General features: G+C 46.8%; 1 protein-coding gene across 2 annotated transcripts; it reads right to left on the bottom strand.

The window, feature by feature from the left end:
* Positions 1-3,982: 3,982 nt before the first annotated feature.
* GPR83 (G protein-coupled receptor 83) lies at positions 3,983-14,829 on the bottom strand. 2 transcript variants are annotated; one of them, XM_017498411.2, is made up of 4 exons: positions 14,183-14,829; positions 9,795-9,920; positions 7,503-7,636; positions 3,983-5,229 (listed from the first exon to the last, which is right to left on the bottom strand). In XM_017498411.2, exons 1-4 carry the CDS (start codon positions 14,564-14,566, stop codon positions 4,605-4,607), a joined length of 1,269 nt encoding a protein of 422 aa, XP_017353900.1. In that variant the 5' UTR covers positions 14,567-14,829; the 3' UTR covers positions 3,983-4,604. The 2 variants fall into 2 exon arrangements, with proteins under 2 accessions (XP_017353900.1, XP_017353901.1); XM_017498412.2 differs by lacking the exon at positions 9,795-9,920 and having other exon boundaries at positions 3,985-5,229.
* Between the last annotated feature and the right edge of the window lie 4,794 nt (positions 14,830-19,623).

Here is a 19,623-nt window from a genome sequence, read left to right as displayed (position 1 = left end):
CCCAGTGGACTAGAAACAGAAATAGAGAAGGAGCTATTAAAATAAAGCACTATCCCCATGAAGTAGCAGATAGTTTATTCTCTGCAAGAGAGATTATAAAACCTCAAAAAAGATTCTGAGCCCCAGAGTTTTCTCACATTAAATATCATTGTTTTTTTAGTCTTTCAAAAAACAACATAGCATTGCATGTATTTCATTTCTTCCTTCCCTAACCTCTCCTTGAAATGAAAGAATTGGGGGGTGCACAGAGATACAGAAGATGCTGAAGATGCTAATGATCAGTGCTAAGGGGCTGGCAGCATCCACCTACCATCCTCAGGCTACACTCTAAGCCAGGCATGTTTCCCAGTGGAAGTTCCAAGATCCCCAATCTTCCCAGATTCCTCCCTGAATCTAGACACCTGGGAAGGACTCCTATCACCATAGAGATCCCTGTGGCACATCACAGCAAGCTTAGTAGCAGTGAGGGTTTAGTGTAGCTCCACCTGTGCTACCTGAGGATCTTGAGGCCCAGGCTGGCTATGGAATGGCTGTTTTTCTTGGCAACCTGCCATGATCAGTGATATAGCTTAGATATTTGTCCCCTCCAAATCTCATGTTGAAATTTGACCCCCAATGTTGGAAGTGCAGCATGGTGGGAAGTGTTTGGGTCATGGGGACAGGTCCCTCATGACCAGCTTTGTGCCATCCTTGTGGTAATGCATGAGTTCTCACTCTATTAGTTCCTGGGGGAAGTGATTGTTAAAAAGAGCCAGGCACCTCCCTCCTCTCTTGCTTCCTGCCTCTCATCATGTGATGCCTGGTGCCCTTCACCTTCTGCCATGAATGGAGCTTCCTAAGGTCCCACACCAGTGGCAGATGCTGGTGCCATGCTTCTTGACAGCCTTCTGAACTGTGAGCCAAATAAATCTCTTTTCTTTATACATTACCCAGTCTCAAGTATTCCTTTATAGAAACTCAGAGTAGACTAAGACAGTCAAGCAGGCTTCAGCAACTTAGGAGTCACTTAGAAGCTTTTTTGGAAGACAATTCTAACCAGAATTGACCTCACAAAGCAGCCATAGATCTTGCCTGTACTAAAACAATGGATTCCTTGACCACTGAGCTGCAAGAGGCCTTGGAGTGCATCTAGTCAAGCATTTCCCAAAGTATGTAACTCAAGCACTAGATGTTTAGGATGGTTGATAGATTTTACCCAAAAAGTGTCATTTAATGAGGGAAATGTGAAGAATCCTAGATTTTTTAAAAATTAAGATTCTATTCTACATACCTTCTCAGAACCTAATCTCCAAGAGGGTGGCTTATTCCCAGTTTAGCTGTGCATGATCTTTAGCAGGTTACCTAAATTAGCTGAGCCTGTTTCCTCATCTGCATAATAAGGCCCACCTGGGAGGACAGCTGTGCAGGTGAGTGAGATAATGAGCTCAGAGGCATTTAGCACAATACCTCACGTAGACAGTGGTAACACATTCTTAGTTCCTTCTCCTTCTCCTATGCCTTTCATTTTTCTTTCAAATTTTTCTCTACGCTTAACAAATTACCCCTATTTACAAACTTCTGTGAAATTGTTTGAAACTAATTTCCTTTACTCTGAATGGCTTCAGGTAATTACGTATGTAATGAAAGCTTACTCAGCTTACCTGGTAGGACAGCAGGACCCCAGGCTACCGGGGGCCGAATGGTAAACACAGGGAATGTGGTGTGGACCCGCACACTGGCAAGTGGGAGAATCACTCTCAAGGCTTGAGTGGCAGCTTCGCCTCATCCTGAGTCACCGAGGAACAGATGCAGTCCCAGGTTAAAACATGCAGCGCAGATTTATAACCACAAAAGAGGGAACTTGGGCAGCTGATTAATGGAAGAAACACTAGACGAAGAGGCAGAGGTTCCTCAACTGGCTATTTACTTTCTCAGAGCTTGAATCTCTGCATCTGTAAAATGCAGAGTTGGGTAGATACTCTTCATGCTCCCTTCCTCTAATCCCTGCTAACCCCATCTTAAAGGTTACCAGTTGTGACATAATTGCAAATCCAAGAGGCACAGCCCACACACCTGAAATAAATTTTATTGAGATGAGTAATTTACAATAAAACACTTTGCAGCACATTGGAAAAACTCATGTTTCACAAATTTTACATTCACAAATACAAGTCACTTTTGCTCAAAGGCACACAGGGACCTTGGGGAGGGGACAGACCTAATGAGCCATCAGTGGGTGCTCCCCAAGAAAAGGGTTTTCTCTGAGACTTGGCAGTACCAAAGGTCCCTGACTAATGATGGTTCAACTTAGGATTTTAAAAAAATTTATGATGATGTGAAAGCAATACACATTGAGTAGAAACCATACTTTGCATTTCCATACAACCATTCTGGTTTTCACTTTCAGTACAGTATTCAATAAATTACATGAGATGTTCAATACTTTATTATAAGATAAGCTTTGTGTTAAATGATTTTGCCCAACTGTAGGCTAATAGAAGTGTTCTCAGCACATTTAAGGTAGGCTTGGCTAAGCTACGATGTTCAGTAGGTTGGGTGTATTCAATGCATTGCATTTTCCACTTCCAATATTTTTGACTTACGATTGGTTTATTGAGATGTAAGTCAAGGAGCTTCTATATTCCTAGACACTCTCAGAAAGGAGTGAAGTGCAACATCCTCCATGCTTCCCAGAGCAGGACAAACCTGTATCCCTGCTGCCTTGTCTCATTCTGGTTCACAGACTTTCTATGGCAACATTCAGATGAAATCATTAGCTACTTCTTTACACGGCAGAGACAATAAGTACAGACACATGAGCCATTTGTCCTGAAAAATCCATTTGGGGATCCCTGTGCGCTTAGAAGACTCTCTCTGTCCAATGAAAGTCACAGTTTTGTCCATAATTCAGTAAGTGAGTTTTCAAAATTTTGTGTCTTGAAAATTTTCAGCCATCTTCATAGATAGAAAGTAGGATAATGAACCCTCATAGTTCATTATATGGAAGCAGATGATGTGACCAAGTTCAGTTTCAATCAACAGCCAAGAGGTCTAAGTGACAAACTCTTCCTCCCTCAAACCTTAGTTTCCTACTGAGCTCATATCCATGCTTTGCTTTCAGGGTTCATCTGGTGCTAGAAGGAAACCTATAAACCAATGCTAAACCTCCAGGGCTAACCTAGTTAACAGTAGCAATTGTTTAGAGCAGGTGAATTAAGCTGGATTCTGCCTGACAGGTCTATTTTCTGGTGACACACTGAGCCACTCAGGACCAGATGGAAGGTGATAAAAAACAATCAGTCCTTGGAATGAGATTTCTCTGGCAAGTTAGACCCTTGAGTGTTAAGGTTTCTTAAGGATTCCATAGGTTTCTGAAAGCGAAAGTGACACCTGAACCACTAAAATGATGTTGACAGCAAGAACCCTCATTACTCAGACAACACAGAGAAACGACTTGTCTAGACAGCTTGGAAGAATGAGGTGTCTAAGCACAATTACTCTCAGCATGTTGGAAAGCCTGCTCCCTCATCTCTTGTGAAAACAGAACAATTTTTCACCACCTTTTGTTTTTGCGTGATTGCGGGGGAGAAGGAATCATGTCTCCCGGTTGAGTTTGATTCCCTGGATCATCTTGAGGCTGCTCTGAGGAGGAGCATGTGAGTCAGGCCCTTCCCACCACTGTCTACAGCAGGGGCCAGCTCTGCCTGCGTGGTAACAGGCTTCACCTTGGGTTTTCTCACCTCTTCAACTCTTCTGGTGGACACCCCTGGGAAAGGTGGTCAGAAATATTTTGCTGTGCCCCTGTTTCTTATCATTACAATCTAAATGAAAAAGCATAAATGAAAAAAAAATTTCATCCAAACATGCACACAGTCACATACACAAAGGAAAACATTGCAGATACAGCCACAGCATGTTCACAGATGTTATCACAAATTGATGGGATAAGAGAGTGGTGTGTGTGTGTGTGTGTGTGTGTGTGTGTGTGCGCGCGCGCGCGCGCTTTTCTGAATTTTTCTAAGTGGCAATAATAATTTCCCTTTGTTTTAAGGAACCCAAGTTGGTCCTTTCTTGTCTGGATATTGGTAGGCCACTGAAGACTTGTGATTCTTCATGGCCCAGTGACTCCAGAAAGTGAGGCATGAAAATCTCCATGCCAGCTCTGGCTTGCTGGCATTTCCCTGGCCTGTGCACCTGTTTCAAGCAGAGCTCTGTGCATCTGGGTCACCATACCCAAAGTATGATTCAGGTCTCCCTTTTGGATGCTCAGCAGTAGGGAAGGCTGTAAGGCAGCAGCTGCCTCACAGATGGAGGCAGTTGAATGATTCAGCCCCTATCTGGGCCAAAGTTGTCCACCGTCCACTTCCTCAGAGATCCAGGCTGCTATACCTCCAAGTGTGGTATGTCTTAGATGGGAATTTATGAACACATGTCTAGTTGGTGGTGCCTTTTAGTTTTCACATCACATGGGGCTAGGAGGCTAGACAGTTTCCTAGGAAGTGAAGAGTCCTACAGCTTCTGCAGGAGTGTGTTTCCAGCACTCTCAAGATCATGTGTGAGAACAGGTTCTCTTTCTCTGCCTCAGATGGAGATAGACCCCTCCCATTGCCTCTTTCCTACCTCCTCTAACTCATCGTCACAATGGGTTCCACAGATGACAGATCCGTCTTCCCAGACTGGAGTTGGGACGTGGGCAGGAGGTTATTGGTGAGGGGAGCCCTCTGGCCATCACTCTTCTCTGTCCAGGCCACCCTGAAAGAAGGAACCGGGGAGGGCGGCCTCTCTTCCTGAGGCTTGGGAGGTCTTTGGCACATGTTCAGTAATGCCTTTAGCTCAATCCTGAAGTTCTCGTTCAGCCAGCAGTATATGAAGGGGTTGTAGCAGGTGCTGCTCATGGCAAACCAGTGGAAGGCAAAGTAGAGGGCGTTGTTGGTGCGGATGACCTTGCTGGACAAGAGTAGGACGTAGCAGTTGAGGGGGAACCAGCAGAGGGCAAAGAGGACTACCACCAGCATCAACATCTTGATGGTCTTCTTCTTTTTGCGCCGCAGGGCAAGGTACTGCTCTGTGGTCACATCGCCAATCGTGTTACACAGCCACAGTTTCTTGGCCACACGAGCGTAGGCCACAGAGATGATGAGGAGGGGCAGGATGTAGAGTAGGATGAAGGTGGCCAAGTCCAGGTACTTCCAGAAGAGGTCAGCTGGCTCAGGGAAGTCTGGCAGGCAGAGGGAGCGCACAACATTCTCGCTGGGGGCAGGAAGCCGGAAGGCGGAGAGAGTTAACAGAGAGGTGATATTAGTGTGGAAAGCCTTCATCCCAAGAAGCATTGGCCTCTCCTTCCACCGGGCTCCTGGTTCATCCATCTAATATAGCACTTTTGATGCTGTAGCCTAATTACCTGATTACATTTCTTCCTCCCCGACTAGGCTGGGAATTGCATAGAGATAAATAATACACCTGAATTTCTCTGTGTTCTCCTAATCTTGTGTTATTCCTAGCCCATAGTAGAGACCCAAAAAATATTTGTTGAATAAATGAATGAAACACTCATGTTCTCAGGTTGAAAACTAACTCATCCTTGAGGAAATCTTAGACTTTCCCATTTAAAAGTGAAAAACTTTTCCATTTTAAAGGGAAAACTAAGGCATGAACAAAAGAAATGATGGGTCTTGAGCATATGAGTGGTAAAGCCTGAACTAACATTCCCTTCAGCCACTCACAGAAAAAGTATTTATTTTATATGGAATGTACCCCAGTCCTCTTCAGCCTTTTAAGGAATGCCCATGTGGCTTGGTGCTCTAGTTCTACATGCTGGTGGCCATCACTAACAAAAGAGAGAGGAAACTTCCTGTATTTTTTGTTAGGGGGAAAAAAAGTCCTCCATATGGAAAGGTAGAAGGGCAGTTTGGATGTTGGGGCGTCTGGATGTGTGATTCATTTCACTGTCCTAGAGTCCCTGGAGGGGGCCTTTATAAATTAGTTGAATTCTGCCTTCTGGGCTTGTTTCTCTTAACCCTGCTTTTGTCACAGGGGTGTGTGTGTGTGTGTGTGTGCGTGTGTGTGTATACATTATAGATGGGGTGGCGCATGCCTCCTGTGGCAGACATCCCCTGGATTCCCTCAGAGCCCGCCCCTTTGATAGTCAGGAGAACTAACCCCGGCCCTCCCACAAGAAACAGCTGGTACTTGTCATCTTCTAGTGCTTAGGACTTCCCTAAGGCCACTCAAGACCTTTCCCACAGATTCACTACAGCCGTAAGTGACCAGGAGTTTCCAATTTTCCTAGGAAGACCTGTAACAAAAGACTGAGAGACGGAGGAACAGGAAAGCCCAGCTCCCTGGCCTCAAGGTGAGGCAAACTCTACACTCTCAGTCTCCTCCAGAGCCCCCTGCAGAGCAGGGGCAGCTTCCCCTAAAATCACACCCTTCCTTGGTCTCTTCCTGGTCCCTGTCCAGCCTCTGCCACTCTTTCCCATTGCTCCTGGGAGCACTGCCTCAATTAGCCACTTGCAGGTATACCTGCCTTTACCATAATACCTGTCTCTAAGGAAGCTCATCTAAAACAACAAATGACAAATCACTCTAAGAGGCTGGGTGCAGTGGCTCACACCTGTAATCCCAGAACTTTGGGAGGCCAAGGTGGGTGGATCACCTGAGGTCAGGAGTTCGAGACCAGCCTGGCCAACATGGTGAAACCCCGTCTCTACTAAAAATACAAAAAATTAATTGGGTGTGGTGGTGAGCGCCTATAATCCCAGCTACTTGGGAGAATGAGGCAGGAGAATTTTGAGCCCCGGTGGCGCAGGTTGCAGTGAGCTGCGATCGTGCCATTGCACTCCAGCCTGGGCAACAGAGCGAGATGTCTCAAAGAAGAAAATCACTCTAAGATCATTCATTCATTTAGTAAATATGTACCGAGGGCTTGTTATGTGGAGACAGTAAGCTAAGTGTTGGGATCAACAAGATAACAAAGAAACGGCCAGTTCTTTCCAAACTGACAGTCCAATAGGGAGATCCCCTAATGAACCAGTTTAAGCTTTAAAAAACTGAGTGTTGAAAGAAAGCCATTCTCATTCAGTGAGAACTATGATAAACATGTGAGAGGTCGGGGTGGGAGAGAAGCCTGCCTCAGGTGCAGGCAAGCATGCAGATTTTGTCTGCAGGTAGTGTGAAAGGATTTACACCTTGCTCCTTTTCAACAAGGCCTTGGTGACTCAGATCTCAGGCTGTGTGAGTACAGCACCCTGGTGACAGAAGCTGATAATTACCACTTTGTCCTTGCAGAGAACCCAGAAAGAGAATAAGGAAGAAGCTAAAGAAGAGAGAAAGCAGACAAAATGTAGAGGATAGGCATGGACCAGGAGGTAAGAGGATGGGAGTGAGGCAGAGAAGGGCTCAGTGAGGCAGGGCCTAGTTACTCAGAGAGTTGTGAGCTCCTGGGGGCCTCAGGTATCCCTTGGTTGAGCCTGACTCGGGAGAAGACACGAGTGCCCAGGCCGATCCCTACAAATTCATCTCACCTGTATTTGAAGGTAAATAATTTCTGGCAGATAGCGTGTGGGAGTGAAAAGAACGTAGCCATGGTCCAGATGACAGCGATGTAGATGACACCCTTTGTGATTGAGATCCGGGGTTTCAAGGGATGCATAATGACCTGGAAAACAAGCAAACCGCATCATTAACTGAAGACGTTTTGGAACAAATCAGAAATCTGGGCCAGGTGCAGGAGCTCACGCCTGTAATCCCAGCACTTTGGGCGGCTGAGGCAGAAGGATCACTTGAGCCCAGGAGTTCTAGACCAGCCTGGGCAACACAGTGAGACCCTGCCTCATAATAATTTTAAAAATTACATAAATATATAAAAAGAAATCTGGATGGCACAGCTCACTTGTCACATAAGGCAGGCCCTATTGATAAAGTCAAGCACCACTTATGTTCATTACTGAGCCTCTGAGCTATACCAGGTAGCTGCTGAAGGAGAGGAAGCCCAGCCATGCCCCACCTAATAGCCTGCCTCCAGAGGTGGGAAGAAAGGGTCTTCTGGATTCAGAGACCCCAGGCAGGTCATACTCAGGCAGGTCATACATCTGCCTCTTGCTGGTCATACTCAGCCTGAACCAGGGTCCGGTGAGAGGACCAGGAAGGCCCGGGAGGAAGGCTGTTCACATGGCACCAGAGCAAGTCTGGGAGAGAAGAAAAACTCATGGTCATCTGAGGGACCTGATCATCTTCCCATGATTCTAGACCCGTTAGGACCAGAGCAAGTCTGGGAGAGGAGCAAACCCACGGTCATCTGAGGGACCTGATCATCTTCCCATGATTCTAGACCCGTTAGGACCAGAGCAAGTCTGGGAGAGGAGCAAACCCACGGTCATCTGAGGGACCTGATCATCTTCCCATGATTCTAGACCCGTTAGGACCAGAGCAAGTCTGGGAGAGGAGCAAACCCACGGTCATCTGAGGGACCTGATCATCTTCCCATGATTCTAAACCTGTTAGGACCAGAGCAAGGCCAGGAGAGGAGCAAACCCACAGTCAGTCCCACCTCCTCAGGACCTGCGTTCATCTTCCCATGATTCTAGACCCCTTAGGTTGTGATAGACTCCGATAAGGTCTGAGCTGACAGACAGGAAGAGGCCATTCTCATCACTCTTCCTGGCAAGCTGCACGGACACTTATGTGTGAGCTCCCAGCACGTTTATGAAAGCCGTTACTAAAATCGCACCAGGGCCCAGCTCTCATACACCTATAATAAAGTCAGTGTTACAAGCTTCAGGCTGAAATGCATCTTGGAGTTGCTACTGTATGTCAATCAATTCTCCCAAAACGTTTAAATAAAGACTTAGGGATTTTAAACCATCCATCCTCATATTAAAATGAGAAACACTATGTTTTGGAAAAGGCATTTTGGGATAGGTGAGTCCAGGGTCAGGAAGAAGAGGTGAGGAAGAGCTGCCACCACCTCTAAATGCCATCCCAGAACGCACTGGACCTTCTGGCTGTGTCCTGATTTTTTTTTAATTCCTCTCAATGTTTTGAAGGTTTTATAAGAAGAAGCAATGAGGCTTCAGATGCTGCCAGCACATCTCCGTTCTGGATTCAGCCATCTCTGCCCCTCACACTCCTGTGTTCAGATTGCTGAAGGGAGTGGCAGCCTGGGCCAGAGACTCCAAGTACTTCTCAAGGTCTCCGCTGGCCTTGGGACAGAGCCCCTTGTTGGGGTATATGTTGCAGCAACATGGTCAAAATAAGCAAGGCTTAGCCCCCATTCCTCAGACTCAACCTTAGCCCATGGTCAACACTCGGCTGCATTAATCTGGGGTAAGCACAGGCCAGATAAAGGTAATCCGAAGTCCTTCTAGATAAATGAAAGCACATGGTTATGAAAAGGCAGGAAATATTTATATGCAAACTTTTCACACTTTACACTAAACCACTGCAACGTAAATTAAGAGTTGATTCTTACAAAATTATGGCATTTCAAAGATAAGTGTTATCTCTAACCTGCAATTACTCCTCTCTCCTTTTCTGTGATTTTCCAGGTTTGCTTTTCTATCCTCAAAACAAACTCACTAATTTCTGAGACAGAAAAATGCCAGCAATGAGTCTTCATCGGATCAACAAAGAAGAACTTTTTGTGACCATTAGGACAAAGGGTTTAATATCCGTAACATGTTTTCATGTTGATCAATAAGAATATAAAGATACTCACTGAAAGCTGGGCTAAAACCCTGTCTTCAGAGCCCCTGCAACTTCCTGGAAAAGGGAAGCAAGAGAGGGAGGAGCAGAGCATTAGAGGTAGGTGCCCTCACCTGGTGGCGGTCCACTGCAATGGCTGTCAGCGTCAGTGCCGAGACGTGCAGGGAGCAGTACTGGGCAAAGCGGCTGACGTGGCACATGCCCTTCCCAAACACCCACGTGCTGTTCACAAAGCGAACCTGGAGATGAGGCCAAAGACATTAGGAGACAGGCCTTGACTTTGACACCCATCCCCAGAGGTCTCTGAGAAGCATGCCTTCGGGAGGATTCCTCCAGCTCCTCCCTTCTTTCTGCCTATGATACTGAACTGTGGAGTAAACAGGATTTTCTCCAGCACAACTCATTTTCATTCATTCAATTCAACAATCCCTGCCATGCTTAGGTGCCAGGTGAGCTTGTAAAGGATGTGGGCTTTGGAGTTGTACTTCCCACCTCTCATAGCTTCTTGCTATGAGGCCTTGGGCAAAATAGGTAACCTGAACCTCAGTTTCATTTGCAAAAAAAAAAAAAAAGCCCTCAAAAACCTCTGCCGTTTAAATTTTTTCAGCGTCTGTAAAGGGTAAAACATAATGTCTGGCAGATTGTTCTGCTATTATTAGAAGTAAATAGTTGCTATTTTTATGTGCAGTCATAAAATTCATTCTTGGTCCACACAAGTTCACTCTAGTGTGGGAGAAACGCCTGAATTGTCACAACATAGCATGTGGGCTGTGCCGGCAAATCTTGGCTAAACTGGCCTTGTAAGTCATCATCTGGGGAGGAGACCCAGGGACCTGGAAAGGTGTGGACAGGTTTGGGGAGAGAAGACAAGCTCCCCAAACTGTGTAGGGCTCTAGAAGCAGGCCCAGTCCTTATCCCACATCACCCAGCACTACTTACTCATTCAATTAGTACTTGAGCAGCTCCTGTGAGTAATGTCCCATGCCTGAGAGAGATCAAGCATTGATTTTGATAAAGGAGTTTGCAGCCAGGGCAGAGGAGGGCTCAAGTAACTCAAGTGCAAGACAGAAAGTAATCAATGCTCTGTAGAAACCCAGACAAAAAGCCAATGGGGCCATCAGATAGGGATGGGAGTGGGCAGAGGTACAGAAGCATAGAAATAGAGCAAGTCGGCCCAAGAGGAGTATAACGTAGTGACTTACAGCAGAGTGTTTGCCACTGAGCACTGTGGCCTTGGGCAAGACAATGGGCCCTCTGAGCCCCACTTTCCTCATCTGTAAAATGGGCTAACCCTTTTCACATGGTTGTTAAATCATTCAAGATTGATAACATGTAAAGGAGGTACAATAGTGCCTAGTACATAGCAGGTAATTATCACTATCAATTGCCATTACTATGACATATGAGACATTTAAACTGAGGAGGGATTTGTGCATGTGGAGATGAGGACAAAAGGCACTGGCACTAGATCAGAAGTTCCAGGACCTGTTTGGGGAATAAGGAGTGGATTGGTTTGTCTGGAGTGTGTGAACGAGAGTTATCACAAGTCTGGCCAGATCTTGAAACTAGGACAACAGACCAGGGATTTTACTCTCTTTGTGGAAGTCAGGGAGGAGCCATTGAGGCTGTTGAGCAGTTCAGTAACAATATAGAGCTAGAAATCTTCAGCTATTCCTCCTTCTCATTTCCCCACATTGGAATTACCAAATCTAACCAGTTTTGCCTCTCACTGGTTTTTAAAACTGTTCCCTCTTCGTGCTAAAGCCATGGGCTTCGTGGGATACCCCATCATCTCTCCCTTGGACTATTACAGCCTCTGAACAGCTTTCCTCATTCTCTGGGTTTGTTCCCTTAGAATTCAGCCTTCACACTGCTGACAGCATTTCTGCTAACCACAATCAGATTGTTGTCGCCTTCCTGCTTGGAAGCATCCTGGCTCTTAGTGGGACAGAGTATCCAGGCCCCTTCACAACCTGGCCCTGCCTTCCTTTCTGGCCACCTCTGCTTCCCTCTCCCCTGCCCACTCCTCCATTGCTTCCTGCTGCTCCAGCCTCATTGAGCCACTCAACATTCCCTCAACATACCATGAACTTTGATGCTTCAAGGTCTTTGTTCTCCCTGGTCCCTCTGTCTGCCCTAAGTGTTCATCTCGACCTGGGAAATTCCTACTCAGCCAGGTCTTCTTGAAATGTCACATTCTTTGTAGTCTCCTTGGACCCTCTCATGGGACTCTGATGGGTCAGAATGAAAGAGGCCCCCTCCAGGATCTACTACATTCTGTGTGTGTCTCTGTCTACCATGGGAACTGTCAGTAATTGTCTGCTTTTCTGTCCATCATTCAGAGCTGGGCTTCATGCTGACTGCAGTAGATGAAGTGGATAGGAAGGGAGGTCAGAGAGGAAGGATATTGTTGCCAATCAGCCAAAGGCAGGGGTGCCTGTCCTAGTTGGGGGGCCTGTGCTCAGTAGCTGAGGGGTTGGAAGCCACTCCCCACAACCTTTTCTCTTTCCTACCTGCCAGCACCTTATAAGCTGTAATTAGAGTTTGGATTGGGGGGATCTTGATGAGTCAGGTTCAAGGCTAAGCTGCTTTGGCTCATACTGGAGGGGGTGCTGGGTTCTCAGGACCTTGACATCCCTTCTCTTGTAGAAGATTCTCTGGGGCAGGCATTGCCAGCTCTCAGGTATAGCCTGTCATTGAGTTTGTGGTCTCCCTACCTCTTCTTGTGTCTGCTGCTGATCCAGCCCTGTATCCTGGCTCTGGGCAGCAGCAAAAAAAGACCATGTTCTGTGGCTTCCAAGTTCCCAACCTGGGTGGCCCAGCCCAGCCACACCATTGTAGGTTCTTAGGACAGAAACCAAGGGAGGGGTCAAAGGGAGCCAGGATGCTGTTGTCTTGTGCTTTGAGACGTACAAGGAGAAACGGAGTATTTGCAAGTCCACTCATCCTTGGGTAATGCCCAGGGGATATTGAGCGGCCATCAGTACATTAGATGTAGGCTGAAAGGAGATCGGAACAAGTCCAGGGTTTGGAGTAGCAGAAGCTAAACATGGTCCAAGAGTGTCTGTCACTCCCAGCTGGCTGGCTTAGTTGGACCAACCTCTGGACTTGAGTTAGGGGATGGAATTCTCATCCTGGCTCTGCTAACTACTGGCCAGGTGGCTTTGGACAAGGGACCGAACCTCCCTGTGCCCTAGTTTTCTCATCTGCAAAATGTGAGTAATATTCTAATAGGTGAGGACTAGAAAGAGAATGTGAGGGTAATTTTTCAATATAAAGTCTGGAAGGATGTTTACCCAGGTGGATACACTGATGGGGGATCATCCTGTGTTTTTTACTTGTCTGTTATATGTGGTTATGTGTGTATGAGAGAGAGAGTGGGGAGAGAGACAGAGAGGGATTAATAGATTACTGCACTGGTAATCACTCAAATAACAAAGTTACTCCAAAAGAAGAAAAACTATAACACACTAGAGAAACATGCAGTATAACTGTCACTATGGTTGCTCAGTCATCGCCCTCACAGTCCCAAATTATCCATGAGAGCCTCACTCCTGGGTCACAGCAGGACACTACCAATGCTAAGTAGCCAGGGCTTGGGGAGGAATCCCATCAGCTGCCAATGTGAAAAATGCCCCCAGCCTGCCCCATCTCTGGGGCCTAAGCCCACCTTCCCTCAATTCTTCAACACAAACCTCAAACACAGCCTTATTATCAAACCACAGAAGGGAAATGCACTTTAAATAAGTGGTCTAGGAAAATGCACTTAATGTTCCATGAACAATTAGCAATTGTTTGATATTTCAGTTGTAGCATAAAGCAGCATCCCATGGGTTCGGGTGGGCACCGAATAGGCTGCACTTCGGAGGAGGGGGACCTGATCATCTCTGCTGACATTTCAGGGTCACTGATTCACTGCTCAATTATCAACCTAGCCCAGACCCAGTGAGATGAAGCAGGAAACGGTCATTCATTTCAGCTGGCTGCAGAGGCTCAAACCATTGACTCAATGCCACTGACCCAGAAGCTCTGGCTTAGAAGGTGATGAGACAGAAAGAAGTGGGGAGGAATCAGAGAGTGGGGCAAGGGAGAGAGAAGAGAGGAGAGGTGGGGAGAGGAGAGGGGAGAGAACAGAAAAACAAAATCACAGAGAGACTGACAAGAAGAAAAAGCAATAAAATGAGGAAACAGAGAGAGACAAATAGGGACACAAAGAAAAAAGAGAACACTGATAGAGAAGAGAGATGGAAAGACCTCAGAGAGCGAGACAGAGACTGAAAGAGACTAAGAAAAACAGGAGAGAGACAAGAACCAAAATGACGGAGAAAAGAGACTAGGACAGGAAGACAGGGCAGAGGAGAGGAGAAATGAGGAAAGAAACAGACGTGGAGAGAGAAGTGGCGACCCACAGTGAGACACAGAACGTCAGAGGGAGGCGAGGGAATTGAGAGACGAGAGGGGGAGGAACAGAAGGTGGGGCGACAGGCGGCGGGCCCCTTACCAAAGTGAAGGGGGTGTTGAGCAGTGTGATCATGATGTCGGCGACCGCCAGGTTGACGATGAAGAGGCTGGTGGCCGAGTGCATTCGCTGGTTCTTGAAGATGACATGACAGACCAGGACGTTGCCAAAGAGTGAGAAGACGATGATGAAGGAGTAAGCCACGATGAGCAGGGTTTTCACCGTGGGGTTCTGGGACTCGGCGCCGTAGCGTCTCCTGCCCACAAAGTTCTGCCAGTCCGAGAGGGTGTAGTTGTTCCAGGAGAAGTGCGAGGCGTTGGCCACGCCCAGGGCCGCCTCGAGGCTCTGTTCGTCGTCCCGGCCCTCGTGGGGCTCGGTGGCTCGCACCAAGGGGAGGAGGCAGAGCAGCACCAGGTGAGGGACCATTTTGCAGGAGCCACCCCTCCCCTGGGAGCCTGCGGGCCGGCGTCCCTGCCCGCCGGGCTCCGAGTGCACAGCCGGGGTTCAGGGCGCAGAGCGCGCAGGGTGGTCCTGCGGACCAGGGAGCCCGGACCCGCGGAGCACCGCGCCGCCAGCCACCAGCCCGCGCTCGGCACGCCAGCTCGGGGCTTGTTGGAGCACTTTTCTATCTCTGCTCCCACCAGGCTGCTAGGAAGCGCCTCCGCCTATTGGGCAGCGCGGCGTCTCTCTCGGCGACGGTGACGCTCTCCGGCTCTGACAAGCCTGACTCCCCCCACCGTGCTGGGTGGCGCCGTTGCTGCCCCCACGCCCAGCCGCTCCCACTCCCGCCTGAAACTCCTCCGACAGGGGTTCGGGGGCTCTGTGCCCAGCGCGCACACGCTCGCGTGGTGTCTGCTTAGCCTCTTGTAAAGGAAGCAGACAGGCAGGTGGGAGGAAGCCCACCGCGGCATTTGGGATGATGAGGGGCACGCTGCTAAAGCCGGGTCAGTGACAAGGATATATTCATTTGTTTCCACCTAAGCCTTAGCCTTGGCACAGTTTCAATGTCGAAGTGGATCGCTGGCGTCCTGACGGTCCCAGGAACAAGGCAAACCAAAAAATAGAGACATTAAGGATTCTCCAAATCCCCCGAGTATCCAGTTATCAGAGGTGCTGGAGCGCTTATTAAAGGTTGTTTCTTTGACAGCTCCCAGGAATGCAAGGTGGGGAGCTTTGTTTTTCAAGGGAAGTCTTCAAAGCAGTTCTGATAGCATCAAAGAAGCAAAGGAGGAGTTTAGCTATGTGCTCCCCACTTGGGTAACTGAGTTTTTCTGCCACGGAAGTCCGTGAAGCTGTATCTTTAAGGGGTATTATGACCCTGGCTGTTTTTCATTCCCCACCTACTTCTTCAGGAAACCTTGCTATCCTTGCTCACCTGTTTTCACTTCCACTGTGAAAACTCTCCCAGTCACTTGTCCTCTGCCACCCACATGCCTGACCCTGTGGTTAAGACCATGGGGTCTGGAATTAGGGTCTAATCCCAGCTTGGCCCTTCCTAGCTGTGAAATCTTCAAGCCATTTAAATTTTTTGGCCTTCGTTAAGAGGTTTTCTTTTCCTAAATGTGAGGTTTTCAGAGACACCTGTATACATCTCTCACTGTATTGCCCTCTGGTGCAAGAGATGCAATATCTGTTTGACTACTTGTAACCCCTGACCCCCAACAGGAAACACCATGTAGATTCTTTCCATTGCGCCCTGAGGAGAAGTGTCCTTGGGCTGGGACCCAAACAATGACTCAAGCCTAGGTATCACTCTTGTCTCCAGTTTTTCACTTCACATTTATTCTTCAAGCAACTGTGTCTGGAGGAAAGGATGACTAGCCGATACCCTTCAATTAAACTGAAGGACCTGGCAGGTCTCACAGGATTAAGTGGCTGAAATAGGGGATTATGTGACAGATTCTAGAAGGGACAAGGTGCTAGGCTGATGAAACAATACATCTTTAGCTTCAGGAAGTAAAACAAGAGACTGCCTGTAAACACTTAATTCAAAGCTTGGGTAGATGTGCTGCTCCACCAAGATGACTTGGCATCATCTTAGGGCGGCAAGGCTGGAATATGATTTTTATTTAGAAAACAGACTCCTAGTCAATCAAATTTCAAACTGTGCCCAGTGTCAAGAAAGAGCGTGTGGATAGGAAAGGAATAGTCAGCGTCAAGCTTAGAGAAAGAAGTCAAAGGGAGCCAGTGCCCTTCCAAGCACTCTCTTCCAAGTACCCCAGCAGGTGCTTGCTAGCCGGTATATTTGTAATCTGGGCCACCTAACTAATGTCTTCACTTTGATTCCCTGCTCATCATGCCTACCTTGAAAGTGTGAGGGCATTTATGCCAGAAGCCTTAAACATCCTTTCTGAAAGAAAAGGTGAGGCATTTTAGTTCTTAGCTTTCCCCAAAAGCATCTCCTGAGACAAAGACTCTAGTGAGGGGGCTTATTTGGGAGATGAAAGCAAACACCAATAGGGAAGTGAAGAAATGTGACAAGAAAGGGAAAGGAACCAAAAAACAGTGCTGTCAAGCCAGCTACCACTGTGGGTGACAAGCTGAAGCCTGCTAGGAAGCCAGTGTAAGGCGTACACATCAGCTACTCAAGCCCAGGGGTGACAGAGCTGTGATATCCATACTCCACCTCCTGTTAGTCACTGGATGAAGGCTTCCCCCAGGGGTGGGCTCCTTCTCCCAGGATTCTCCTGAACTTCTGGCCTGACAAGTGGACAGCCAAAATGGGCTCCAGAGGCAAAAGAAGGTCTCGGGCAAACAAATGCTACTGCTGGCAGTTACAAGTTGCACTGGCGTGCTCTGAAGGAGGAGGCCATCCTGAGAAAATCCAAAGGTAGGCATGAGGTCTGAAATCACTTCCTCTTCCTCTTCCCCAGGCATTCAGTTCTCCACTCAGCCAGGCCTGGGCCTTCTGAGCCCTGCCAAGCCCTCCTCTCAGCCCAGTACCACCAACTTACCCTGAACTTCTGAAACCAGAGTTCTTTAATAAAATAAGAATATCCCCCGACTTATCCCACAGGAAGTCTGAGGTGTTTTTTTGTTTTTTTTTTTTTGAGACAGAGTTTCGCTCTTTTGCCCAGGCTGGAGTACAATGGCGCAATCTCAGCTCAACACAACCTCTGCCTCCTGGGTTCAACGAATTCCCCTACCTCAGCCTCCCAAGTAGCTGGGATTACAGACATGTGTCACCACACCTGGCTAATTGTTTGTATTTTTAGTAGAGACAGGGTTTCCCCATATTGGTCAGGCTGGTCTCGAGCTCCGGACCTCAGGTGATTTGTCCAAAAGACTGAGTTATTAAAAGAAGTTTTTTCCTCAGAGGTGTTATGGGTCCTGTAAATCACTGTTGTTGTTACTAAGGTGTTACGGGAAGACACAAGCAGCTCTTACAGTGAACCAGTCTCTTTTGTACATTACAAATAAAACCAAGGACACTGAATAGTCAGTCTGTGCCAAATAGTAAGTATATTCCTATATCTCTGATAACAGTCACACATAGTAAACATAGCAAAGAGCAAAGGGTTTATTATTTCACTCTCTCAAATGTACTTGAAACAAAGAAAAACAATAAACTTCACACATATTTTAATAAAAATGAGATCAAGAATTACAGAATATAGTTGTCCACCCTTATTTATGGGGTACACATTCCAAGATTCCCAGTGGATGCCCAAAACTATGGATAGTACCAAACCTTATACAGGCTATACATGAATTTCTTTTTCCCTCTTCACAATTTCATGGATAGAGAATTCGCTCTTATTACAGATCTTAGCAGCCTCAGCTTATGATTCCCCTCCCCTCTTCCTTATTAAATCAAGAACTTTCACCTTTTCACATAAAGGAAGTACTTTACAGCTTCTAGCTGGCATATGCTGATTGCCAGCATTGCTACTTTTGCAGCTTTGGGGCCATTACAAGCAAAATAAAGGTTAATTGTACACAATCACTGCAATACCGTGACAGGCATTCTGACAACTGAGGTGGCTACTGAGTGACCGAGGAGCAGGTACTGCATAGATATGCTGAACAAAGGGAGGATTCACATCCTGAGTGGACAGAGTGGGACAGTGTGAGATTTCATGAGAAACTGTGAAAAGCGAAGCCTTGGACAAAGGGAGACTACTGTAATATCACATAGAGGTCCAAGAAAGTGGTTTTGAGAGCCTCACCACATCAATATTCCTAACACTGCAAACAATGCCCCTTTAACACCAATATTATTCTCTGAAAAGGCCCTGCTTGAGTTAAAAACTCACCATACTCACAGTTCCTTATGGTACTAATCACAGTGCCAGAAGGGAAGAAACAGCAGTTCAACAGTGCCAGGCTCACGACAGTCACTCCGAGTTTGTTTAATTGTACAAGTTGTATGTCATCGTACTTGAATTACGAATGAACTAAGGAGGCCTGAAATACCAAGTACAGCTGAAGATATGCTCAAATGCAATAAAAATGCAAAATGTGTAGGCAGGCTAAGCTAGGAATTGCTTTCCAAGTTCCAATACACTGAGCCATAGAGTAAAAAGGTATATTTAGGAAATGTAAAAAGAAGTACACCCAAGTTCCAACTTCCAACAGTTTGTGGCCTCAAATTAAATTGTAAGTTGCTTGAACTTACTCTGCCCTTTTACACAGAAACTTTTCTAAATGGTGGCTAGGTTCCTGAGCCAACTCCAACAACCCATTTAACCCATATATGGATAAACAGTAGCATTAGTTGTCCCACAGGATTGCTAGCTAAAGTTCAGGGCTCCTAGGGGTTATGCTTCATTATCTGCTCCTCTTGAATTAAATGTCTCCTGGGGTGATCTCAGCCACCTTCACCAGTTTAACCAACCATCACTCACCAATGACTCCAAGATCTGTACCTCACTTACCACCTCTGTTAAAAGCTCCAAATCTGTATTATGTAATATTTCACTGTTAATTGGATGTTTTCACCTGGAATACCCACACACTTCAACAAGCTCCAAACTCTATTATATCTTGCTCTTCCCTCACTTTCTTGTACTTGATCCTTTTCCTATTCACTTGTCCACCAATCCTGTGGTCATCTCAGCCATCACCAATTTCACGACAGTATGTATTTGAGGATGCTGTTTCTCTGCCTGAAGTCATGCTCTCCACCACCTTAGAGCCAGAAAAACTCTTTATTCTTCAAGACCCAGCTCAAATGTTATCTCCCCTCTGAAGACTGTCTGACCCCCTTGACTGCCACAACCCCAGAACAAGCAAAGTCAGTATTCCCTAATCTGCTCTTTTAAAAGTGCAGATGCATTCTCTGATACTGTACTTCCCTTGTTGGGGTCTCACAATTTGCTACACATGTATTTCCTATGAAATTGTCAGCATTACCAGGCCAGGAATTACTGTATTCCTAATGTTATCTCCTACAGCCTACTACTAAGACAGGGAAAATAGGCAGTTCTGAATTTGAGAAACTGGCCCTAGAATCAGACAACCCAGGATGCAGGTGCTTATCT

Source organism: Cebus imitator, unplaced genomic scaffold (assembly GCF_001604975.1).
Source record: "Cebus imitator isolate Cc_AM_T3 unplaced genomic scaffold, Cebus_imitator-1.0 Scaffold241, whole genome shotgun sequence".
NCBI classification, from domain to species: domain Eukaryota; kingdom Metazoa; phylum Chordata; class Mammalia; order Primates; family Cebidae; genus Cebus; species Cebus imitator.
Note: the sequence above shows the minus strand (reverse complement) of the source record. Positions and strands in the feature narration are given on the sequence as shown.